This window comes from Leucoraja erinacea, chromosome 38, assembly GCF_028641065.1.
Source record: "Leucoraja erinacea ecotype New England chromosome 38, Leri_hhj_1, whole genome shotgun sequence".
NCBI lineage: Eukaryota > Metazoa > Chordata > Chondrichthyes > Rajiformes > Rajidae > Leucoraja > Leucoraja erinaceus.
The window spans coordinates 7,833,134-7,860,713 of NC_073414.1; the positions used below are offsets into that span (position 1 = coordinate 7,833,134).

Genomic DNA, 27,580 nt, shown 5'->3' on the forward strand with positions numbered 1-27,580 from the left:
CTGTCTGAATATTGTCTTCAGGTTAAACAAAGTTTGGTTAAAAGCTCAGAGAGCCTGTGTCCAGAACTAGAATTTTACACTCACTCTCCAATTTGCTCTCGGCCACACTTTTGCATTTCTCTTTGTTCATCTTTTTCTTTCCTATTTTATTTCACTGTCCAATTTACTTTGTATTTTCTACCCAGCATTTCCCTTGTCCCTCACATTTTCATTCCTTTTGCTTCGATTTGTGCCATCGTCCCATCCTTTTTTGGTCTGACCAGCACTAACGAACCCATCTACCTTTTTACCCTCCCCGTCATTTATCAATATCACAAACAACAGAGGTTCCGCAGAAATCAGTGCTTGGAACCTCTGTTGTTTGTGATATTAATAAATGACGGGGAGGGTAAAAAGGTAGATGGGTTGGTTAGTAAGTTTGTAGACGACACAAAAATTGGTGGAGTTGTGGACAATACGAAGACTGTCAAAGGATGCAGCAAGATATGGATCAGTTACGGATAAGGGTGGAGAAATGGCCGCTGGAGTTTAATCCAGGCAAGTGTGAGTTGTTGCATTTTGGGAGGTCTAATGTAAGGGGAGAGGAGAGAATTAATGGAAGGCCTTGAACAGCATTGATGTACAGAAGGATTTCAGCGAACTATGACTATGTCTTTTCAATGATTCCTGGGATGAATGATTCCTGGGATGTCAGGACTGTCTTATGAAGAAAGACTGGATAGACTTGGTTTATACTCTCTAGAATTTAGGAGATTGAGAGGGGATCTTATAGAAACTTACAAAATTCTTAAGGGGTTGGACAGGCTAGATGCAGGAAGATTGTTCCCGATGTTAGGGAAGTCCAGGACAAGGGGTCACAGCTTAAGGATAAGGGGGAAATCCTTTAAAACCGAGATGAGAAGAACTTTTTTCACACAGAGAGTGGTGAATCTCTGGAACTCTCTGCCACAGAGGGTAGTTGAGGCCACAGTTCATTGGCTATATTTAAGAGGGAGTTAGATGTGGCCCTTGTGGCTAAGGGGATCAGGGGGTATGGAGAGAAGGCAGGTACGGGATACCGAGTTGGATGATCAGCCATGATCATATTGAATGGCGGTGCAGGCTCGAAGGGCCGAATGGCCTACTCCTGCACCTAATTTCCATGTTTCTATAGTTCCCTGATAGTGGAAAGTCGAGTAGAGTGTTAAAGAATATCTTCGGTATGCTTGCCATCATTGGTCAGAGCATTAGGTGTAGGAGCCAGGAAGTTACGTTGCAGATTTATAACACTTTCCCGAGTTATTCACGAATTCTCCCGTGTTTTCAAACTCGCAGAATGTCCGTAACGAGTCTGTGGATATGTCGTAGCGGCTCGTTATGCCAGCCGTAGGTACTCGGGACATCAGGTAAGTCGGGACTTTTTTTCCAGCCTGATGAAAAATGTCCACGAGTAAAAAAATAGCCCCGAGCACCTACAGTTGGCATAACGAGCCGCAACGATATATCCACGGACTACTACGAATTTGTGAATAACTCGGGAAAGAGGGACAGGCCCTTTAGTTCGGCAGGATTTGAAATATTATGTGCAGTTCTGGTCGCTCCATTACAGAAAAGATGTTGGAAGCTTTGGAGAGAGCGCAAAGTAGTTTACCAAGATGCTGCCTGGATTTGAGGATATTAACCATGAGGAGAGGTTGGACAAAATGAGATTGCTTTCTGCAGAGCATCAGAGGCCGAGGAGAGACCTGTTAGAAGTTTATAAAACTGAGGGGCATTGATACGGTAGACAGTTAGAATATTTCTCCCGGAATGTAAATGTTAAATACTTGAGGGCATGGGTATAAGGTGAGATGGGGAAGGTGGGGTAGGTTTTTTTTCTATAGAGGGATGGGTCCCTGGAATCCGGGGGTGATGGTGGAAGGAGTTAAGATAATGAGTTTAAGAGGCTTTTAGATAGGCACATGAATATGGGGAATGGTGGGATAAGGATCCTGTGCAGGCAAAAGGGATTATTTCAATTTGGCATCATATTCAGCACAAACGTGGACCAAAGTGTCGGTTTCTGTGCTGTACATCATTATGATCTCTGTTCCAATACATGCCATCATGTGCATCCAATGTGGATTTTTTTCCCCTCCCACCACTCATGCTCCCAAACCCGTACTTTCACATGCTTCCCCTCACTCCTTCACCCAGGTTAACACCTGAAAGCACATTTGAAATCATTAAGCAGTCATCTGTTTCAGCTGTTCCTCTGCATTAACATCAGAATAAAAAACAAATCGCGGATCATTCAGCAGGACTCCGAACGATTGATTAACACTCCTTTTTTGTTTGAATATCAGGCACCAAAATGCTAATACTCTCTCTCAGAGGAGCGTTTAGCAATCACTGCGCAGTCAGTACTGCCAAACTGGCTCCTCCTCCCAGCCGCACATGGAGGAAGAGAATGGCACATGAGTCGCCAGCTGTACCTAGATTAGCAGTATACTGCTCTCTATTGTCTGACGTAAACAATCAAATCAAATTCAGTCCCATTTGCCCAGACAGTTTAACCCTTAACTTGTGCCTTGAACTCGCTCTGTATTTCCTTGCTTAGTTTTTATAGTTTAGTTTAGAGATACAGTACGGAAACAGGCCCTTCGGCCCACCGGGTCTGCGCCACCAGTGATCCCCGCATAATAACACTATCCTACACACACTAGGGACATTTTTACATTTACCAAGCCAATTTACCTACATACCTGTACGTCTTTGTCTGAAAACTATCTTCTATCCTTATCTATCGAAGCTGGTAACCAGGATTGAGCTAATTCTCTAGGGATGCTGGCATTCCTGGTAGATTTCTTTTTAAATCTGACTATCCATTGTATTCTGATATGTGATTGATAGCTGACTGTTTAACCAAGAATGCTTTACAGTTGAAAATAGTTACACACCTGTACCACATATGTGTCTTTGAAGAAGGGCCCCAACCCAAAATATCACATATCCATGTTCTCTAGAGATGCTGCCTAACCCACTAGTTATTCCAGCATGTTGTGCCCTCTTATATATTTGCTGATATCGGTTAGCTTTCTCGTTTAACTCAAACTAGAACTCAAATTAAATCTTATGTCCTGTTTATACTCTTGTACAAGGCATTGGTGAGGCCAATTCTGGAGTATGGTGTACAATTTTGGTCGCCCAATTATAGGAAGGATGTCAACAAAATAGAGAGAGTACAGAGGAGATTTACTAGAATGTTGCCTGGGTTTCAGCAACTAAGTTACAGAGAAAGGTTGAACAAGTTAGGGCTTTATTATTTGGAGCGCAGAAGGTTAAGGGGGGACTTGATAGAGGTTTTTAAAATGATGAGAGGGATAGACAGAGTTGACGTGGAAAAGCTTTTCCCACTGAGAGTAGGGAAGATTCAAACAAGGGGACATGACTTGAGAATTAAGGGACTGAAGTTTAGGGGTAACATGAGGGGGAACTTCTTTACTCAGAGAGTGGTAGCTGTGTGGAATGATCTTCCAGTGAAGGTGGTGGAGACAGGTTTGTTTTTATCATTTAAAAATAAATTGGATAGTTATATGGACGGGAAGGGAATGGAGGGTTATGGTCTGAGCGCAGGTATATGGGACTAGGGGAGATTATGTTTTCGGCACGGACTAGAAGGGTCGAGATGGCCTGTTTCCGTGGTGTAATTGTTATATGGTTATATGGTTTATCACTGCTTTCCCAATATTCATCTGAAGAATTAAGCTGACCAATAATTTCTATGAACTTTGCTAGCACAACTGATACTGACTAAAGGCCCTGTCCCACGATGCGAGTTCACCAAAGAGCTCTCCCGAGTTTAAAAAAAAATCAAACTCGTGGTAAGTACGTAGCGGGTATGACGGAGCTCGTGGATGTCTCGTAGCGGCTCGTAATGCTAATGTCAGGTACTCGGGAAACGCGGAAACTCGTGAAGTTTTTTCAACAGTGTGAAAAAATTTGCAAAAGTAAAAAAAATACACGTAATGAGGTATCACGAGTTTGATCTCTTTTTTTTAACTTGGGAGAGCTCTTGGGTGAACTCGCATCGTGGGGCAGGCCCTTTAGGCACTTGTAATTCAAAACTTGGTCTTTCTCTCATCCAGTATTCAACAAGGTCCACTATCACCCTCGCCAAATCATCTATTCTAACTTCATCCACTGACTGAATTCACTTACAATTGTTCTGCCATTCTGGCCAGCCTCTCCCTAGAGCATCAAATTTGCTACTTTGCGGGAGGCTAATCATTCACTTGATGCGCTCACAAAAACCTGCTTTGTTTTCCTCTAATTTTGAAAGGAAAATAAAAATGAATATTGTAACTTCTGAAAATTTAGTCCAAGGAGCCTCTTCTTTTAAAAGGTTTTTCAGGTACTGTATGGAATGCATGAGCTCATGAGGGGAAACTGGTTCTTTACTTTTGGTTTAGAGATACAGCGCGGAAACAGGCACTGAGTCCACGCCGACCAGCGATCACCGTACACTACCACTATCCTACACACTTATGGCGATTTATCATCTTTACCGAAGCCAATTAACCTATAAACCTGTACATCTTTGGTGTGTGGGAGGAAACTGGAGCACCCGGGGAAAACCCACACGGTCACAGGGAGAACGTACAAACTCTGTACAGACAGCGCCCGTAGTCAGGATGGAACCTGGGTCTCTGGTGCTGTAAAGCAGCAACTCTATCACGGCTTCACCGTGCCGCTATATGCTGGGCTAGTTTAGCACCAAGTAAGCATTCATTACCGGTAGCCAAAAACTGAAACTGGACCTTTCATGAGTGAAATTGAGAAGTTCTTCCAATTTACATAGATTGTAGAAGGTTGGAAAGCATTTAAATATTACAAGTTCAAGTCCTCATTAACCTAAGGACAGGCCTATGGTCGTTATTGGAAGCTCTTTCTAAACAAGGATAGTAGATCATGTCACAACATGTCGGGTAAGTAGATACTGATTCAGAAATGGTATCTGGGATTTAGTGTATTACTACTTAGCACTGGATTTCATTTCCTAAATGCACTATTATGGAGATTAATGCGTAGAAGTGGATGATTGCACATTTGGAGTAGATGAGTAAAAGCTGTACAAAGCTTGAAATGGGAAATGATACCTATTTTTTAATGAGAATGAGCTGTTAGAGTAAACTTTTGTTAACTTTTTATTGAACTGTTGTCTGAGGCTACAGTTCCAGTGATGTAACACATTGGTCATGTTTGGAATCAGCTGCCTTTCTTCACCTGCATTCAAGTTGGGCACTAGTTAGTCATGGTCTCATTAGTATAAGTACTGCATAGTTGTTTTAAACTCTTAAAACTGCCGTGTGCTACCGTTTACTGTTTGTTTCCAATGGTGATGATTTGTGAACAATATCATACATAGTAAGAGGCTCCAGGAGTAACATCATTACTAAGTCTTTACTTCATGGTCATATGTATAAGAGATACAAGACACCAATTATTACACTTTGATCATATATCTTTCTCCTTCCTGCCAAATTGTTGTACATTCTAGTGCATAACACTTAATTTTCATTTTCATCTTGTCAAGTTTGACTGCAGCACTGTCCCATGTTTTACTGAAATGGCAATTGCCAATGGTGAATGAGCCTCTAATCTGAAACCATACAGCCATCAGAAACCCAGAAATAAGGTTACCCGCTCCATTAAGTCAGCTGTGAAGAATATTCACTAGATATATCTGTGTTCACCAACACCTTCACATACATAACAAACAGACATATTAATTTAAGCTCAATTGGTCTGTGGTTCATTGTTATGAAAGAATCACACACCTGTCAGAGCCTTGGGACATTCCAAACAAGGTTGTGGTAATATAATTGATATTTAACATTCTAGAATTCATAGACTGACTCATGATCTAGTTAAACTAGTTTGAATCCTTTTATGTGCAGGAAAGAACTGCAGATGCTGGTTTATATCGAAGGTAGGCACAAAATACTGGAGAAACTCAGCGGGACAGGCAGCATATCCGGAGAGAAGGAGTGCCCAAGGTTTCAGGTCGAGACCCCAAAGTCTGAAGAGGGGTCTCCACCCAAAACTTTGCCCATTCCTTCTCTCCAGAGATGCTGCCTGTCCCGATGAGTTGCTCCAGCATTTTGTGTCTATCTTTGAATCCTTTTATAACAGTTTTAAATTATTTCATTACTTAACTCTGGAATTAAAACAATAAATCAGTTACAGAATGAAACTATTACATTATTGTAAAAAAAAAACGTATTCACAAATGTCCTGTCTGGAAGGAAATTGTTGTCTTTACTTAGTGTGGACTCTACATGGTTCTCAGACTATCAATGTGGTTGACTCTTAGCTCTTATCTGGACAAATGACAAAGGACAAAGAACATTTATTATCACATACACCAATTGGTGTAGTGAAATTTGACTTGCCATTGCAGCACACAAATAAAGATAAGACACAACATCAAATAATTTAACAGTAATACTAAATACTAAAACACCTGAAATACTTGGCAATCCACTCAGTGATAAGTGGATAAGGCAATAAAAGTAACTTCCATAATTCATGATAGGATGAAATAAATATCTAATTATTGTAATTTGAGAACAAGGTAATCAAATCAGTCACAGCAAGCTCCCACAAACATCAAGGAAATAAATCATCACACCAGATGCTCAATGTTAGTCGACAAATAGGTAGATTCTTGATTAATACGGGTGTCGGGGCTTATGGGGAGAAGGTAGGAGGGAGAGATAGATCAGCCATGATTGAATGACAGTAGACTTGATGGGCCGAATTCTGCTCCTATCACTTATGACATAATTATTCGCTGGGACCTAGAGAAACGATTCCTACCTTTTCTATGAAATAGTGCCATGCAATCTTTTGCATCCAGTGGTATACATCCCAGTTTAATATATCAACTAGAAACTGGCACCTGAAAATGCAGAATTGATGAGTCAGTGTGGACTTTTACAAAGTCAGACTTGAACGTACTGTTTACTGACTGCTATCCATTCAGTCATATCTGACACTTAGTGGAGGTAGATAACCCTTCACTGTTGAAGGACGACCTGTGTTTTTTTTAGGTCTAGAGGAATGTTTCGGTAGAGTAGCTATCTTATAACGCCAGTAGCGGCAGATTATCATATCTTTCAGGTAATTAGCACCCTAGCCGCTATTTGGATGAGAATGGTGGAAGGGGGTGTCTACTAAAAGCATGCAAGTTCACTCACAGAGACCTTCAGAGCTTCTTCGCTGATATGACTTCAAAACACGGTCTTTTGATGAATAGATTATTGTTGCCAGAAAACAGTAAGATACATCCAAGTTTCTTCCGACTCGTTACTGCAATCTTCTTCGAACTCCAGCTTATTACTTTAGACATTAATAAACTCCTCGTTTCTCCGTAACACTGGCAAGATCTGGCATGATCTCCTTTAGATCTCCCATGATCTTACATGTTCTTACATGATCTTACATGTTCTTACATGATCTTACATGTGGCTCTTACATGGTAGAAAGGTTAACCTTCCCCATGGTCTCTCCAAACTAATCTAAAAACTAAACTTACGCGCAAGCACCTAAGCTCCAAACACACCCCAAAACACGTCATAAATCCCACCCACAACATAACGGGCAGTCTAAAATTTAAAGGCACATGCAATGCAAAATGACATGCAAAACAGGCCAAATGGCCACTACAACGCTGGAGATCTGGGTGCGATCCTGTCCGTATGGAGTTAGTACATTCTCCCTGTGACCACGTGGGTTTTCTTGGGAAGCTCCAGTTTCCTCTCGCATTCCAAAGAAGTGCAGGTTTGTAGGTCAATTGGCTTTAGTAAGAATTACAAGAATTTAGTAAGACTACAAAAAGCCCATCACCGGCTTTGACCTCCCCACCGTCAAAGGGGCCTATCGTAGTCGCTACCTCAAAAAGGCAACCAAAATCTTCAAGGAGCCACACCATCCTGGCCACACTCATCTCACCACTGCTATCAGGTAGAAGGTACAGGAGCCTGAAGACTGTAACGTCCAGATTCAGGAACAGCCTCTTCCCCACAGCCATCAGGCTAATAAACACAATGATTAAGCTATGAACCCTGAACTGCAAAAGCCTATATTATTTATTTGTTATTTGTCCTATATTTGTTATTTATTGAACTTTTTCTTTTTTTCCCCCCATTATATACAATGTTTACATATTCACATATTCTGTTGTGCTGCAGCTAGTATGAATTTCATTGTCCCGTCCGGGACATATGACAATAAAACACTCTTGACTCTTGTCCCTAATGTGTAGGATAGTGCTATTGAACAGGTGATCGCTGGTTGGCGCTGACTCAGTGGGACGAAGAGCCTGCTTTGTACCGTATCTCTAAACTAAACTAAACTTTTTGCAGTATACCCTTCTGTCATTTTCTCCCCTGTGTGTTTATTGGGTTCCATTATCCCATCTATGTTTGTTTGCCTCAACTGCGCTTCATAGAAAATAGTTTAAATAGCTTAACACAAAGGACCAAGTGAAGTCAATAATGTGGTTAATTTTAAATTATGTGCACGTTTATATCTTGATATGGATGTGCCATTTTCTCAAGGTACAGCTTGGTAATCCTTTTCTCGATCTTTATTGGGAAATCATCTACAAGTCATTTGGTGGGAGCGTTAAGGGCCTGTCCCACTGTACAAGCTAATTCAAGAGTTCTCCCGAGTTTAAAAAAAATCGAACTCGTGGTAAGCACGTAGAATGTACGTAGAGGCTACGTTGGAGCTCGGGGACGTCTCTTAGTGGCTTGTAACGACTCGGTAAACGTGGTAAGCTCGTAAAGACTTGTGAAGATTTTTCAACATGTTGAAAAATGTCCACGAGAGCCCCTAGTACCTACGAGCGGCTATTACCGTAATTCTCTGAGTTCGAATCAGGGGAAACTCGGGAGAACTCTTGAATTAGTTTGTACAGTGGGACAGCCCCATTACATCCATTTAATGATGGTGGTGAATAAGAAATTATTGGTTTAAAGAGTGCCTTTGTGTCTTGCAGATCCCCCAGTGGTACAGCAGTTACGAAGAACATATCGCTACTTCAAAGATTACAGACAGGTGGGTGTATTAACAACATACAAGAGATCCTTGTTCCATCAAGCTGAACAACGTACAGCATGTATTCAGTAAACTTAGGTGCAATTGATGGTATATAACTAGGTTCCTTGCAAGTCAACAGCAAATAACAAAAACTGTAGATCTCAATCCAAATAATGGTGATAATATGTCGAGACGAGGAACTACAGATGCTGGTAAATGATGTGTGCCGTTGACATATACTTTCAGGCTTTGCTTTAACTATTTGCCACATGGAAAATGGGCTTGTCGGATTAAAAGAAATAGAAGGAGGATTAGGCCATATGTTCGGTTTGACCTCTGAAAATCAACAAAATCCCCACCTCTAGTTTTTCCTTTTTGATATATGTTTTAGTACCCAAAAAATAATGTGGTCTCCGTTTGAATAGATGCTGTGACTGAACACCCACAGGTAGTGAACCATTGGGCCTTGCACTTCTCTGAAGTAAAGGAACATCAGACAACACTCAGACTTTCACATTCTGCTGGTGTTTATCATTGCATCCTGCAACCGTAACATTTGTGGAGTCTCTTCATTTTCCTCTATCCGTTGTCATCTTCAGTAAGCCCTTTCGCTGAAACCTGGAAATCTCTTATTTCCTATTTAAATAACATTGCCTATTTCCTTCGCTCCATAGATGCTGCCGCACCCGCTGAGTTTCTCCAGCACTTTTGCCTACCTTCGATTCTCCAGCATCTGCAGTTTCTTCTTAAACAAATCTCTTATTTATCCTTGTACAATAAGTCCTTTTAGATTAGGAAGAAAACTGAATATTAGGGTGAATATTTGTGAAGTTATGATCTCCTGTTTACAAATAAGGAAAGGTGTTGGCCATAACCTTTTAATTCATTATCCAGCAACAATATCTGCAATCTACAGTGTAGCCCTTTGAAAGGGTATTAAAACGTCATGATTGCTGCATAACTTATCCCACTGATTACAGCATTGAAACAAACTACTGCTAATAATGTTGCTTCCCTGAAGTTGGGCCGGCAAAGGTATATGAAATCAGATTGTGTGAAATCAGATTGTTCACTGCAGCTGTGCTGAAAGCTGGCCTCTCGGGCCAGCGAAAGAGCAGCCAGCCCCTGCAACTGAATGTGAACAGCTGTCTCTGGAGGCAGCGGGCAAAGCCAGCTGACTGAGTGGTGTTCCTGACACACAACTGCAATAAATGGGTTTTTAAGAGTACTTGTGTTACCGTCAGTGGATGTTAAGGTTCTGCTGTGGTGGATTGTCCTGTGGTACGCGTCAATGTTCAGGTGTGTAGTAATCCCCCGACAGCTGGGAGCTGACTCACACAGCAGATCTGTGAATGCAACAATAGAAAACGAGCAGCATTGAGCTTGTCATCAATAGATGGGAGGGATGCTCTGAAAAGAAACTTTCCTTTCCCTGCCGCTTCAGACTGATCAAAGTATTGTTTTTTTTTACAAATTTGCCCTTGTAACATAAGCTTTTGCACGTTTCTTTGATCCTGCCCTTTTTCTTTCATTTCTTTTTTTCCCAGATGATAATTGAGCCCACCAGTCAGAAGCTGCTGCCAGACCCCCTTAAAGAACCATATTACCAGCCACCGTATACTGTTGTGTTGGAACTAACAGATGTGTTACTGCACCCAGAATGGTCGGTAAGTCCCTCAGCACCTGATTGTACAACACCTCCAGGCAATGAATGGTTGGCGAGTTGAAGAAAGGGGAAGGAAAATCAAGAGGAATATTTTGTTTAAATTGTTTAAACTAAAGTTTCTTTATATCAATTAAAAAAATCCTTTTTATTAAACCCCTTTTTTCCACCATCACTGCAATACTTTATTGTTGATTATCTAGTTACATTTGGAACCATTTTCAGATTAAAACATCGTGCCAATGTCAGTTCTTACTTTGAGTCTTTATTTAGCGTTGAAGGGGAGATGCTAGGAATATCCACAGAGTGTCTTGTAGCATCAGAGACAATTTATTGATTACAGTCTAATAACTGCGAAAAAATTAATACTAACATTTTGGGAAAAATCACAATTAAAATGTGGATTACGGAAATGACTGAGACCTTGCATTTGGAAAAAATATGATTGGCAAACCAGAATTATTTGTTAGAATATGGTCTCCATATAATGAATTTTTGAAAAAGTTAATTGGTTTAACACAAGATCAGGGTTGAAACCTGAGTTTGGGTTTGGATGAATAGTCATGTACTTGTCCCACTTAGGAAACCTGAACGGAAACCTCTGGAGACTTTGCGCCCCACACAAGGTTTCCGTGCGGTTCCCGGAGGTTGCAGGTGGTTGCCGGAGGTTGCAGGTAGGGAGACTGACGAAAACCTCCGGGAACCTCTAGGAACCGCACAGAGGGTCTGCAGTAATCTTTTCCAGTTCTTTTCCTTGCCAGCCTGGTATTGTGTCGAACACACAGTGCTGGAGCAACTCAGCGGGTCAGGCAAAGTCGTACATCCATGTCATCTAGAAATGTTGCCTGACCCGCTGAGTTGCTCCAACACATTGTTCTGCACAAAATTCCACATCTGCAGTTCCTTGGGCCTCCAGCCTGAAGTATTATTTCATTCATTTATACTTATCATCCTCGACCATCCCTGATTACCCCAAGAATCATTCTTTGTGTGCTCAGCTATTTGCGCCATATACAGTCTGTTGGCTACCAAGTGTTGAGGATGCTTCCCTCCTTTTCGAGTGCGTGTAGACATTCACACAGTGAAACGGGCTTCAATCGGGATTTTGTTCCTCCAACCCTGATTACAAAGGTACTGAGCAGAGTCGCCGTATCCTTGATACCAACCCATGTTGAGCCAGGGATCAGCTGACTTCACAGACTGGGTAGCGGCTACTTGTGTCAGTGTGCCTAAGTGTTTCATTGTATCTGCTGAAACCCACACCTGTTGAGTGGGCCGTCCGGTGTAACATGAGCACCTGAACACGAAGCAGGTGGTTGCAGGGAGGTGTGGATTCCCCATATGCTTCTTTTCAGTGCTGAGGGACTGCAGTGAGATTTATTACAGTACTTTTTTTAACAATGTAGAGGTATAATGAAAGCACTTGTCCTTAGGCAAGTTGATGAGAACTTCTTATTCAATATTCTTGGAAGTGTTTCTTTATTGTCTCTAAGTTTGCAGATTGTAAACGTTGTTGTGGCTTCCCTTCATTACTTTCTAGAAACACAAGCAGTTTTGAGTAGGTGATGCCACAAGAGTTCAGATTAAATCTCTTCATGCCGTAGCTTCATACTATCGAAACAGCTGAGTTGATCCTGCACATTAAACATTAAGTATAAATGAAGGATAAAAGTCTCAGCATGTTTACAGTGCAACATTTTAACAGATGAGCATCAGACATTATACATCTAATATCGGATGCCTCGGATAATCGGAAAGGAATAAGATTTGAGTGCCAATATCGTATGCCTGTGAGGTTTTATTAATGGAATAAGGTCTGAGTGTTTCTGTAGTATTCCAATGAAGACAATTCCATTCTATTCCATTCATCAGGGGTTGGACAGGCTAGATGCAGGAAGATTGTTCCCGATGTTGGGGAAGTCCAGGACAAGGGGTCACAGCTTAAGGATAAGGGGGAATCCTTTAAAACTGAGATGAGGAGAACTTTTTTCACACAGAGAGTGGTGAATCTCTGGAACTCTCTGCCACAGAGGGTAGTTGAGGCCAGTTCATTGGCTATATTTAAAAGGGAGTTAGATGTGGCCCTTGTAGCCAAGGGGATCAGAGGGTATGGAGAGAAGGCGGGTACAGGATACTGAGTTGGATGATCAGCCATGATCATATTGAATGGCGGTGCAGGCTCGAAGGGCCGAATGGCCTACTCCTGCACCTAATTTCTATGTTTCTATTATGTTCCATATTAGAAACGGTACAATAAATGTCCAGCCCTAGTTGATCTCTGCTTGGGTGGTGGCTCACTACTGTGGAATATGTCAAAAAAAGAACGTTTCTGACCCTAATCATTATCTGATGGCATGCTGAGAAAAATAAATCCAACATGACACCAGGCCTTGATCCATTTCTTGAAACAAGGAACTGCAGATGCTGGTTTACACAAAGTGCTGGAGTAACTCCAAGTGTGGCAGCATCTCTGGAGAAAATTAATAGTGGATGTTTCAAGTCGAGTTGGAAAAGGTTAGCTACCCATGTTCTCGGAGATGCTGCCTGACCTGCTGAGTTAGTCCAGCACTTTCTGTCCTTTCCTGATCCATTGTCAAGGCCAATGCACCGACCGAGATCTTTGAAACTCTGTGTTGTAATGATATTTATGACCCTGGATCTTAGTTTATAGGAGATAATAGATAATTGTACTGCAAACTGTAAAGTGTATAATTAATTGTTCCTGTATCATATGGCTATATGCCAATATTAAACTAAAAAAATAACTTATTTAAAACATTGCAAGGTAACCAACCTTAGTTCATAAGTCATGGGGGCAGAAGTAGGCCATTTTTGAGTCAACTCCACCATACAACAATGGCTGGTCGATCTTTCCCTCACAACCCCTTTCTCCTGCCTTCTCCCCATAACCCTTGACACCCTTACAAATCAAGAATGTTTATTTTGAGAGTTGAGAGGTATAGACCTGGTTACCAAGAGAACTCTCATAACTCTCTCAATATTGTACCATTCGGTTTCTTAGTTCACTGGATATGGGGTCTTGGCCTCAACATTTCTCAGCTGCAGTGTTTTAATTGACTCACTCTTTTTATCTCTTTTTCAAGTTAGTCACAGGTTGGCGATTTAAGAAGAGGCCAGGAATAGACTACCTGTTCCAGCAATTGGCACCATTGTATGAAATTGTTATCTTCACCACAGAGACGGGAATGGTGAGTTTATCATGTATTTTTTAATTCACTGCACATAGTTAATAATCCTTTGTACTTTTTAAAAATATTTTAATGTTTATTAGAAGCCGTGTACAAAAGTATAAACTGCGGCATATGACATAATACATTTATTGTACGGCTTCCATTTTAATTTTTAGCTAAGATGAAAAAGAGAGAGAAAGCAAGAGAGAGAGAAAGTGTTCCTACGACTGTTTGATTCTGGTGCTCACCTTTTTCCCCATTACAGGAAGGATGTTGAGATTTTTTCAAGAGTGCCGACGAGGTTTACCAGAATGATACCTGGATTAGGCCATATTAGCTACAGGGAGAGGTTGGAGAGACTTGGATTGTTTTTCAGGGACAGCTGATTAAAAGTATATAAAATGATGACAAGCATAGATAGGGTAGACAGTCAGAACCCTTTTCCAAGGATGGAAAAAACAAATACTAGAGGGCCTAGTTTTATGGTGACTGGAGCAGAGTTTAAAAAAAAAAAAAACCGAGGCTAGAACTTTTTAAATATCGTCACTTTTTAAAAACTTTTTTATATATATTTATTTTACAGAACCATGCGCATGAGGCATTTTTATGGACGCACCTAGAACTTTTAACTATTAACTGATTTTGGAGAGTAAAATGCAACAAAATTTCGTTCAAGGTGCACTGTGTCTAGGTGTATATCTGAATGACAATAAAGTTTTCATTCATTCATTCATTTCATTCATATGCAGGGATAGGATTTTTTTTACACAGAGGATGGTGAGTGCCTAGAACATGGAGCTGGGTGGGGTTGGTGGTGGAGACAGATAAGGTGCTGATATTTAAGAGGCTTTTGGATAGGCGTATAAATATACAGGGAATGGAGGGATATGGATTATGTGCAAGTGGATAAGAATTGGACAGCATCTCTGGAGAAAAGGAATAGGTGACGTTTCAGGTCTGTGGGGGATTTTTTTTTTAAACTAGGGGTGGTGGTAGAGGCAGATACACATGTGGCATTTAAGAGGATTCTAGATAGGCACATGGATCTAACAGGGAATGAATTGATATAGATTACATGCAGGCAGCGGAGATTAGTTGAACTTGGCATCGTGTTTGGCACTGACATGGACCATGGGCCTGTTCCTGTGTTGAACTGTACCATGTAATGTCATGGAAAGGGAGATGTAAGTCTTTTGTTGTGTTCACTGATCTGTGGACTGGCATTGCTTGGCATGTGGCCATTATTTGGAAGATGCGGCTGATAAGTAAAAATAACAAAACTGCTTTTCGCAGCAGATTCAATCTCGTTCTGCTCACTGCTAAACTTTCAAAGGTGTTCCTCAAGGCAAGAATGCAAATGAAATGATGCAAAGCTGATGTACTTACTCTGGAATAGATAAAACTGAATGTTAAATGGCAAGTTTCTACCTGCTTACTGGAGGACCTAAGGATGATTTCCTGATCATCTAAAGCAAAAGGGACATTCACATTTATTAGCTGGGGCCTTGAATATAAGAACGGTACGGTTATGGTACATATACACACAATATTAGTTAGTTCACAGGTACACAAAAAAGCTGGAGAAACTCAGCGGGTGCAGCAGCATCTATGGAGTGAAGGAAATAGGCAACGTTTCGGGCCCTTCTTCAGACTGATGGGGGATTGGGGGGGGCGGGGAGAAGAAAGGAAAAAGGAGGAGGAGCCCGAAGGCTGGGGGATGGGAGGAGACAGCAGGAGGGCTGAGGAAGGGGAGGGGACAGCAAGGACTAACAAAATTGGGAGAATTCAACGTTAGTTAGTTAGTTAGTTAGTTAGTTAGTTAGTTAGTTAGTTAGTTAGTTAGTTCACATCTGGAATACCATGTGCAGGTCTGGTTACCACACTTATAGGAAGGATGTGTTTCAATGGAAAAGAGTGCAGTGGAAATTCACCAGAGAGTAGAATTTCAACTATGATGAGAGATTGGAAAGGCTAGGTTTGTTTTCCTTCAAACAGGTAAGGCAGAGGAAGGTAGACAAAAAATGCTGGAGAAACTCAGCGGGTGAGGCTGCATCTATGGCGAGAAGGAATAGGTGACGTTTCGGGTCGAGACCCTTCTTCAGATTGATGTCGGGTGGGGAGTCGGAAAGAAAACAGGCAGAGGAAGGACCTCTTGGAGATAAATGATATTTGTTTCGGGTCAAGTCCCTTCTTCAGAAAGGGTGTTATGAGCAGATTCAATGGTTACTTCCAAAATGTAATTACCAGAGGAGGGAAAAGGTAATTTCAGGGCAATGACTAGATGGTTTCATAGTAGGTTTCATTGTTGTGTTCACATACTTATATGTGACTTGAACTTAAAACTATGTTTAGGATCATTGTTGACATCTCTTCAAATTGATCTTTTACAGACTGCATATCCACTTATTGACAGTGTGGATCCACATGGGTTCATCATGTACCGTTTGTTCAGGGATGCAACGCGATACATGGAAGGTCACCATGTAAAGGTATTTGTGCCTTTCCTGCTTTTATAATGTGTATAAGTAGAATATTAATAGTGCCAGTACAGCAGGCGTCATTTCCAGGAAAAGAAACAAACTGCTGGAGTAACTCAGCAAGTCAGGCAGAATCTCTGGAGAACGTGGATAGGTGACGTTTTATTGTTCACGAAGGAACTGCAGATGCTGGTGACGTTTTATGTCAGGCTCCTTCGTCAGACTGATTGTGGAGGGAGCAGGGTGCGTAGGGGGAGTAGAAAAATCTGAAGGTGGAAAGAGAGTGAGGTCTCTCCCACCAACAATCGGATTGAAGAAAGGTCCCGACCCAAAACATCATCTGCATTCTCCATTCTCCAGCGGTGCTGCCTAATCCGCTGAGCTACTCCAGCACTTTGTGTCATTTTTGTAAACCAGCAGCTGTCGCTATCAGGTGTTGATAGCTTCTTTGAAACATTTAATTTGACAATAAGCAAGAATCTCCTGGCCTTTTTGGCATGAGAGCTGAGACCGAGTAAAGGGCCTGTCCCACTTGGGCGTCAATTGCGCGTCATGCAGATGGCGCACGAGGATTTTTAAAATCACAAAATCCTGGGGCACCGTGCGTGACCGCGCATCACTGCCTACATCACTACGTACCATGCGTGCATCACGTGTGCGGCATGACGCGTAAATTATGTGGCGTAGATGACGCCCAAGTGGGACAGGCCCTTAAAGCGCTTTGGCTGGTGAAATAACATGTTCTCCATTACATCTCTCTTTGAATAAAGGAATATTCCCATTCCATACATGGAGGGAGCTCTACTGTGTTGAGAGTGAGGCAGAGGGATATGTATCAATCACAGTCCAGTGTTATGTGATAACCACTAATGCGGTAGTACTCAATTTCAAAATAAATTGAACATCAAAACTTAGTAGAAGCTGGAAATCTGACAACAAAATAGAGAACGCCAGAGCATTCCGCACGTCAGGCAGCCGCTTATTTATAAATAATATTTTCTTATGACGGAAGAAGAGACCATTCAGCCTGTCAGGTTTTGTGCCAGCACTCAGACCACACCCATCAATCCCATTCTCCCACTTATCTCCCTGCAGTCCCTTCCCCCTCAAATCCCCATCAACACTGGATAAGGCCTCTTTGATCTGCAATTTAATATCTGTTTCTCTTTCCATCAAGGCTTCCTGATCTGCTGCATGCTTCCAGCATGTTCAGTTCATATTAGGAAATTTGAAAGACACTCATCTTGTAAATGTTAGTGTGAAACACTCTACCAGAAGGTGTGCTGGAAACTGACTGTGTAGATATACTACTTAAAAGGAAAATAGATATACATTTGAGATAGGAATATAGGAGTTGATGTTTAGTTTATAACCACGCGTGCCGAGGTACAATGAAAAGCTTTTGTTGCGTGCTCACCAGTTAGTGGAAAGACAATGCATGATTACATGTATTGCTAATAGAGGTGGATGAAGAGAATTGTGGTGAAGCAAGGTGTAAGAAATGGGACCAAAAGCCCTCATTACCAGATCACGATGGCCAGCACCTAAGGATTTTAGAAGAAGCAGCTGCAGAGTCAATGGTTGATTTGTTTCAAAACTCACTGATTTGCAAGTGGATTAGAAAACCACAGATGTGCCTCCATTGTTGAAGAAGGGAGCAAGACAAAAAGGTGGTAACTTTAGGCCCGTAAGCTTAAAACCTGCAATTGGAAACAAGCTAGAGCCTTTACTTAAGGAAGAACTAGCTAGTCGTTTAGAGAAGCAAAATGATTTCAATCTTAAGTTAACATGGTTTTATGTAAGGTAAATCGCGTTTAGAAAAATTGAAGACAAACACATTGTCTGGAGTAACTCAGCAGGTCGGGCAACATCTCTGGAGGAAAGGAATCGGTGACGGTTTGGGTCGTGACGCTTCTCAAGACTAAGTTCTTCAAGGATGTAGGACACAGAGTTGATAGAGGCTAAGCAGTGCATAAAGTGAATTTGGATTTCCAGAAGGCATTTGACAAGAGAGTTTCAGATTGGTTTATTGTAACATACACAGGGTGCAGTGAAATGTCTTGTTCATGTGAAGTTCATGCAGTAAACAATATGGAAGGTCATGATCCAGGCAGCAATAAATTACATGAAGAATGCAAAACAACAGAATGATGTAAAGATTGGAGTGCAATGCCAAACTGAAGTGTAGTAACATAATAGAAGGATGAGGAGGTACATATAATACATAGATACATATAAAATTATAAAAGGGCTGGACAAGCTAGATGCAGAAAAATTGTTCCCAATGTTGGGCGAGTCCAGAACCAGGGGCCACAGTCTTAGAATAAAGGGGAGGCCATTGGAAAAAAAATGATTTCACTGAGAGAGTTGTGAATTTGTGGAATTCCCTGCCACAGAGGGCAGTCTGAAGAAGGTTACACAAAAAAGCTGGAGAAACTCAGCGGGTGCAGCAGCATCTATGGAGCGAAGGAAATAGGCGACGTTTCGGGCCGAAACCCTCCGGAGACAGTCTGAAGAAGGGTTGCCTATTTCCTTTTCTCCATAGATGCTGCTGCACCCGCTGAGTTTCTCCAGCATTTTTGTGTACTGCCAAATCACTGGATGGATTTAAGATTTAGAGCTCTAGGGGCTGGTGGAATCAAAGGATATGGGGAGAAGGCAGGCATGGGTTATTGATTGGGGACGATCAGCCATGATCACAATGAATGGCGGTGCTGGCTCGAAAGGCTGAATGGCCTCCTCCCGCACCTATTTTCTATGTTTCTAATAACCGAAAGGTACAGTTAAAAGGAAGAGTACATGGCAGCACCTTGGGGAAGAGTGGGTGAATGAGGTGATTCGTTCAGGAGTCTAACAGAGGTAGGGATGAAACCTTTTTTAATTCTGGATGTCTGAGCTTTCAAGCTCCTGTATCTTCTCCCAGAAGGTAGACAAGAGAAAAGAGAATGTCTAGGGTGGCAGGCATCCTTAATATAACGTTCAGCCTTCCTGATGCCATTCACCGTGAAGATGGACTGGATGGAAGGAAGTGATGGACTGGGCTGTATTCCCCACTCCCTGCAGGTGCAGGAGGTCAAGAGCAGAGAAGTCGCCACACCAGGCTGAGAAGCATCAATTCAGAATACCTTCTGTGGAACCTCTTTAGATGTTCAAAATAATCTTTAAGGACATGCTGTATCTTCCCAGGAATTTAAAAAAGTATAAATGCTAATGCACCTTCTTGATCACAGCATCGGTCTGAAGGGCAAGGTTAGGTTGCTGGTGATATGGATGCCGCTGAACTCAAAGCTGCCACCCATCTTTATAGCTTCTCCCCTGGTTCAATGGTTCTTTATGGTCATGTATGCACTGCACAGTGAAATTCTTTTGGCAAAGGTCACACATGCACAAGTCACTATATTTTGGAGCCATTTATAGTGTTCATCCCCCATTCCTAACGTTAACAGACAAATCTTTCGTCTTGCTGACATTGAGGGCGAGGTTGTTGTTCTGACTCAATAATGCACAAAACCTCATGGCATTGGAGTAAATGTGTGGGTATGGATTGCAAACTGATTATTGCATGGAAAATAGAGAGTGGATCCTTTGCATCTGAAAGGATGCAACAAGTGAAGTGCCCCCTGGATCAGTTCTCAGCCCTCAATCATTTACACTCCCTATTAATGACCCAGGGGAAAGGGACATGGTGTGAGGTATCCATGTTTCTGATGACATAAAGTAGATAAGAAAGCATGTTGCAACAAAGATATTTGGACTCGGCAACAAGATATAGATAGTTTAAGCAAGAGGGCGGAACCTTGGCAAGTATGAAATGTGGTGAAGGAATGTGATCATGCACTTTGGTAAGGGGGATGTAAAGGAATAACTTTCTAAATGGAGAAAGGTGCAGGTGAGCAAATCTCAAAGTTAGCAGGTTGTTGAAACAGATTCAAATAAATTATAATAATCTGCTAACCCAATATTCAGAACTTCAAATGGTTTGGGATCTGACTCAATGGGTGATGTTTCCCATGCTTCGATGCCCTGTTTCCTGCACGTCTTTTATACTGTCCAGAGCTCTGTTTCTCCAGTTCATTTTAAACACATTAAACTCACTGGTAGTCTGATCCCCCTGTACAATTTTTTTAAACTGAGCCCCATTTTCCATGCTCCATTGAAAGTCACTGGGCCATTCTTATCCCACTCCCTGTAAACTTCCCATACAAACCAGGTTCTTTGGGAGTAAACAAAAATGCTGGAGAAACTCAGCGAGTGAGGCAGCATCTATGGAGAGAAGGAATAGGCGATGTTTCAGGTTGAGACCTTTCTTCAGACTGATGTCGGGGGCGGAGGGCGGGGCGGGGGGGGAGGAAAGGAAGAGGTGGAGACAGGCTTGGGGGAGAGCTGGGAACGGGGAGGGGAAGGAGGGAGAAGTCAATCCGAATTTAGAGGTCAATGTTCATATCGCTGAGGTGTAAACTTCCCAAGCGAAATATGAGGTGCTGTTCCTCCAATTTGCGCTGGGCCTCACTCTGGCAATGGAGGAGACCCAGGACAGAACAATCAGATTTGGAATGGGAGGGGGAGTTGAATTGTTGAGCCACTGGGAGATCAGGTTGGTTAGTGAGAACTGCGCGGAGCTGTTGGGCGAAGCGATCGCGCTTGGTCTCGCCAATGTAGAGACACTTTGGGACACTTTTTATATTCCTATGTAACTTTTAAGTGAATTAAAAGTGTGGTGTATAATTAATCAGAATAATATCCCGTAGTCCAGAAAAACTGCTGGTAATGCACTACTACAGTCCTGAGGGAACTAGATTATTGGAACTTTACTGTCTTTCAGTGATGTCAGAGAAACTAGAAGCAGATATTAAAAAACTAATTTGAGATTTAATTTAAAGAGACATATCATTTCATTCCGAGATCTTCGGTTACCACCCACACTCCAAAGACGTGCAGCTTTGTAGGTTAATTGGCTTGGTAAATGTAAAAATTGTCCCTAGTGGGTATAGGACAGTGTTAATGTGCGGGGATCGCTGGTCGGCGCGGACCCGGTGGACCGAAGGGCCTGTTTCCGCGCTGTATCTCTAAACTAATCTGAAGATTAAATGTGCTTTTTGGTTTGTGTTTATCTTCCCTACAGTGTCAGCTAATTCTCTTTTTCATTTTACTTTGGTGATCATGTGCACTTTGTAAAAGCTTACACTGCCCGTGCACTGTAAAAACACAGGGAACTTATTCCGAATCAGAAGATTTTAAGCAAACTGTAAACCCGTCGACTTGTGTTTCTGATTCTAAGCTAGCTATTTATGTGGATGACTTTCTCATTCAGACATGAAGAGCAGCCACTTCAGAAAGGTATGGGAGGGCTGCATGCAGCAACAGACAGCACCATGAGGAGAGATGAGAAAATAGAGAAGTGGAATCTTGTTTATTCTTGTAACCTACAGTAGTCTTTAAGGGGTTAAGGGCCTCAGTAATCCTCTGCATCCCATCTGTCTGTTGCCACTAGCTTCAGTTCCACAATATTTACAAAGCAAAAGTTTGTCAGTGGAATGGGGGCAGGGGGTGTGTTGGGGGCAGGGGAGCCTGTGGGTTGCCCCATGTTCTGTAATCTGAGCTCCCCCTGAAATGACCATGTCTACAATAGTATGTGTGGCCTGCATTATTGCGAGCCTTCTGCCTGCGCTTCCCACCTCCCATCTGTTGGCCTGTGGCACCCAGGGAGCCTTTCTGAGGACACAACATCCCCTCCTGAAAAAGACTGGGGCTTGCCGAGAGCAACAGCAGTGACAGACCTGCTGTGCATTTAAGATTACGATAGTTTAAAGACTGCTGGTACTATAACCACAGTGTTAGGGACTGATTCCCCAAAGGACCTTTTCATTTCCAGATGAAAGACATGGGTAGTTATAGCCACAAGTGCTTAATTACATATCAATGTCTCTTCAGTACAACTGTTTGTGGCATTTAAGAAAATTATGTAGACTGGGGCAAATTCTGTTGTACATATCGCACCCTCTGTGCCTTTACCTTGATCTTGATTGCACTCGTGTTATTTATTTTGTCCTACCTCATGTATTATTTTCACATTCTCTGTAATAAATGCACAATTTATGTCAGAATGGTTTAACAGTAAGGTGGGTTAATGATCTGCCTGCACTGAAATTTAATTTTGCATATTATTTTTGCATTTTGACAAACATTTCCAACTCCTTAAACAAAGTATATTTATTGATTTCTTGGAGTCATGCGGTGCAACAGTATCGTAAAAATTAAAAGTTTCAGATATGGGTGAAAGATGATCTAGAATATAAAAATGCATTTTGTTGTCTCTGTAATCTCCTGAATCTGAATTGAAAAAATAATCTCCTTGTGGCGATTCGATAAACTCCCTCCTGTTTCCCTTTCTTATTTATTTTCTTCACTATCTCTTATTTCCTCTTTTTACTCACACACACTAGACTTTCCTTCATTCTTTACTATCTTTGTCTCTTACTTTTCTCTTTAAAAAAAAAAGGAAGTTGTACAGAGAATGTAATATGTTAACAGAATTTTGGGGACGTAAAAAGGAACCACTGTATTGTACTTACTTCTAATAAATAATATTAAAAAAACAAAGTATATCATATTTGTCTGGCAGAGGAGGTGGTGTGCAGATGTACGCATGTAGAGGTGGTGGCGTGAAGCAAAAAGTTATCTGTCCATTGAAGTGTAACAGAACTGAGTGTTGCAGTGAATGGAAATTTAATACAGATTTGGAATGCAGAACCAGTTTTACTACCTCCCAATTCTCACTATTCCCCCACCCCCATCACTCACTTTCTCCCCTCTTCCTATGTGCTACCTTATTGTTGAGATAGACTCTGCATTCCTCTCATTCTGATTTCTTGCCTGTTCCAAATTTTTAATTGCTCCATTAATGTCAGCTGCCTGGGTTCTAAAGTCTGGAATTTTCTTCCTAAACCTGTCAGCCTTCTTGTCTCTGTTTTTAGAATCATTAAACTGTTATGGCACAGTGGAAAAATAATTATTCTGCCGAATTTATTAGAGCAATCCCGTCAATTCCACTCCCATAACCCTGCAAGTTATTCTTTCTTATGCGCTTATCCAATTTCCTTTTTCTTCAAACCCGATCATATTTTTGGTCATATATTCTAATATCTCGCTGTTGCTTTGTGTTAAATGTTATTTGACCTTTCGTGAGGCTTTTGAAATGTCCTTATTGTGGGACTGAGAAACCTGAAATACCCCCCATATCTTTGTCTTTGAGTGGGTTACACACAAGCCTCTGGGACAGTACTGAGAGAATGCAGCATCTTCAAAGGTGCCACATATTCAACGAGATACTAAATCAAGGCCCAATCTCCGCTCAGAAGGATGACAACAAAAGTCCCATGGCATGACGTGAAGGAGAGCATAGAATTTCTCCCTGGCGTCTTGCCCAATATTTATTTCTCACCCCACAATGAAACAAACCTCCTGCTTATTGTTTATTGCTGTTTGGCAAGACTTTACCATGTACACATTGACTGCTTCATTTTGTACATCTATGTTTTGGGTGTTGCTAAGTTTAAGGTTTTGCTTTTTTGTATAATGGAACCAATACTAGCTCTCGGCAGGCACGGGAGGAGAAGAGTGCAACAAGTATTATAGAGTACAGGTGAGACCATGGAGTAGTGTGTGCAGGAATGATATGCTTCATCAGTGTCTGACTGTGCAGTGTAGGTTCAGTAGATTGATTATTGGGATGAAGAAAGGCTTAGTGAGTTAAGGGAGGTTAGGTAAATTTAGTTTAGCTTAGTTTAGGGCGGTCAAGGTGGCGCAGCGGTAGAGTTGCTGCCTTACAGCGAATGCAGTGCCGAAGACCCTGGTTTGATCCCGACTACGGGTGCTGTCTCTAAGGAGTTTGTATGTTCTCCCCGTGCCCTGCGTGTGTTTTCTCAGAGATCTTCGGTTTCCTCCCACACTCCAAAGACGTTCATTGGCTTGGTAAATGCAAAAAAATTGTCCCTAGTGGGTGTAGGGTGGTGTTAATGTGTGGGGATCATTGATCGACACTGGGCCAAAGGGCCTGTTTCCGTGCTGTATCTCTAAACTAAAGATAGAGTGTGGAAGCAGGCCCAGAGTCCGCACCGACCAGTGTTCTCCGTACACTAACAGTATCCTATACACACTAGGGATAATTTACAATTATACCAAGCCAAATAGCCAACCAACCGTACGTCTTTGAATTGTGAGAGGAAAACTCATGCAGGTCACGGGGAGAACGTACATACTCCGTACAGACAGCACCTGTAGTCAGGATTGAACCTGGAACTCATTAAGGAAGCAACTCTACCGCTGTGCCACCATGCCGCCCTATTTGTTCAAGAGTATAATTAATTCCAGTGTTTGTCACCACATGTTTAAAACCACAACCTGCTTGTTAAGAGTGAGATAAAGTTTTTTTTACAATTCCTTCATGGGATGTAGATGTTGTTGGGACGGCTGGCATTTAGTATTCATTTATCATTGGCCCTGAACTAAAGAGGGAGTAGGAATTGAACATTTGATGGTTTGGAGTCACTTAGAGGTCAGACTGGATAAGGATGCCAGATTTCCTCCTCTGAAGGATATGAGTGAACCAGATGCTTACTGTTACCGGGGCAGCCTTTAAAAAAAAAAAAAAAATTAATGTCTATTTAACATTGTTGAATTACTTGGATTTCAGTTCTCCAGTTATGAGGGATTTGAACTCATGACTCTGAACCAGTGGTCCAGAACTCTGGCTGTTAGTCCAGTAACTGAACCAATTCCATTTGGTCTGTCCATTTCTTCCTTTCCAATTTAAAATGCAGTGTACATAGTTTTCTTGTTTAAAATCCGTTCTTTTTTTTGTTGTTGAATACATTACCTTGCTAATAATCAGTACATTTTAACAATTAAAAAAAAAAAATTAGTTATTTTTTTGGTATCTGTAAATTTTGGAAAATAAAAGTAAATGTATTGTCGAACAGATTGAACCATTTACTTTGGGGAAAAAAACCATCGACAAATCCCGCACTAAACACTAATCAAAGATTTGTTTCTCGACTGTTTTTAATCGATATAGAAACATAGAAACATAGAAATTATGTGCAGGAGTAGGCCATTCGGCCCTTCGAGCCTGCACCGCCATTCAATATGATCATGGCTGATCATCCAACTCGGTATCCCGTACCTGCCTTCTCTCCATACCCCCCGATCCCCTTAGCCACAAGGGCCACATCTAACTCCCTCTTAAATATAGCCAATGAACTGGCCTCAACTACCCTCTGTGGCAGAGAGTTCCAGAGATTCACCACTCTCTGTGTGAAAAAAGTTCTTCTCATCTCGGTTTTAAAGGATTTCCCCCTTATCCTTAAGCTGTGACCCCTTGTCCTGGACTTCCCTAACATCGGGAACAATCTTCCTGCATCTAGCCTGTCCAACCCCTTAAGAATTTTGTAAGTTTCTATAAGATCCCCTTTCAATCTCCTAAATTCTAGAGAGTATAAACCCAGTCTATCCAGTCTTTCATAAGACAGTCCTGACATCCCAGGAATCAGTCTGGTGAACCGTCTCTGCACTCCCTCCTCAGATTTGGAGACCAAAACTGTACGCAATACTCCAGGTGTGGTCTCACCAAGACCCTGTACAACTGCAGTAGAACCTCCCTGCTCCTATACTCAAATCCTTTTGCAATGAAAGCTAACATACCATTCGCTTTCTTTACTGACTAATAAAAGCACATGCCCAGTGCTTGACAGGGGTATGCAGGCCTGAAGGATTCCAGGTTTGGTCCCTCGATACCAGAAAGGTAGTACGGTTGTGTAATGAACTCAAGTTAGTTCTGGCTGTGTGCATTATTCAGAGAACTCCATTAGGAGGTGGACAAAAATGCTGGAGAAACTCAGCGGGTGCAGCAGCATCTATGGAGCGAAGGAAATAGGCAACGTTTCGGCTCGAAACGTTGCCTATTTCCTTCGCTCCATAGATGCTGCTGCACCCAGCTGAGTTTCTCCAGCATTTTTGTGTACCTTCGATTTTCCAGCATCTGCAGTTCCTTCTTAAACACAAAATCCATTAGGAGGTGCATTTGTGCTCCTTGTATTGAAGGAAAGATCCATTTTAGCTTTAATTCCTCACAATGATTGCTTGTAAAGTATTTACAACTCGGGTCTGTTTACACATTTGGGTGCTCTACTATGATCCTTGCTGTTGACATAAGCAAGATAGTTGAAAACATGTACCTTCATGTACATGGTCATATATTTATATAGTAATCACCCATTATCTGCAGGCTACAGATAACGTGAACAAAGTTGTTGACATTTATGAATCGTAGCATTCAACAGCTATAGTCTGAAGCCCTCATTAGATCCGGGACAAGGCGACAGTGTCTTCTCAAACATCTCATCGCCCATCTGCCGCCTGACAAAATGCTGCTCTGCTGCCTTCACTATGCAGCATCTGGCCCTGTGCAATCTGTCACCTTTTTTTCTGGCACTGTCAGAAGTCAACCTGCACCAATAAAATCATCAAACAAGAAGCCACACTGTCGAGACGCAAACGAACAGACTGTATGCTGACTGTACACTTGGTCAGAAAGCCACAGGCTTCCAGGAGTGTGTGCACACAGATTATATTTTAATTTGCCTCAATTTACCTTTTTTAAAAAGTGCATATTGGTTTTAAAACATATTTTTGAAGATTAATTTTTCATGTGTGTTGGACATTTGTATGGTAATTTTGAAATGCCACCCATATTGTATAATTTCTGACCACTTCAAACTGGAAAAAAATATCTCCAGTGAATATTAAATTGTATTTAATGGAAGCTGAAAATGGGATAATTTAATCAAATGTTGTATAAATGTATTTAATGTAAAGTCCATGATCTTTTTATAGCACCTACTGACTAAAGATTCAACCGACCTTTATTGCTTGTTTGGTATCCTAAAGCCAAGGCAAGAATTTAATTGGAAATAACATTTACAAATGTCTCTTTAACTATGCTTTGAATTGATGTTCACGCAGCTTTGAAATTGTTCCACCCTCTGTACTGATCTGGTTGCAAAATGAAAAGATGAATTCATAAATTCTAGGAGCAGAAGTAGGGCATTTGGCCCATCAAGTCTACCCTGTCATTCAAATCTATCTTACCCTCTCATCCTGCCTTCTCCCCATAACCCTTGACACCT

The 27,580-nt window shown here is 41.6% G+C and overlaps 1 protein-coding gene across 1 annotated transcript in view; it reads left to right on the forward strand.

The window, feature by feature from the left end:
• The window catches only part of timm50 (translocase of inner mitochondrial membrane 50 homolog (S. cerevisiae)), a 108,442-nt gene that overhangs the window by 64,437 nt on the left and 16,425 nt on the right, over positions 1-27,580 (forward strand). The window contains 4 exon segments of the mRNA XM_055663784.1: positions 9,026-9,084; positions 10,614-10,733; positions 13,834-13,938; positions 16,311-16,409. Of these exon segments, the coding sequence (XP_055519759.1) occupies positions 9,026-9,084; positions 10,614-10,733; positions 13,834-13,938; positions 16,311-16,409 (383 nt within the window).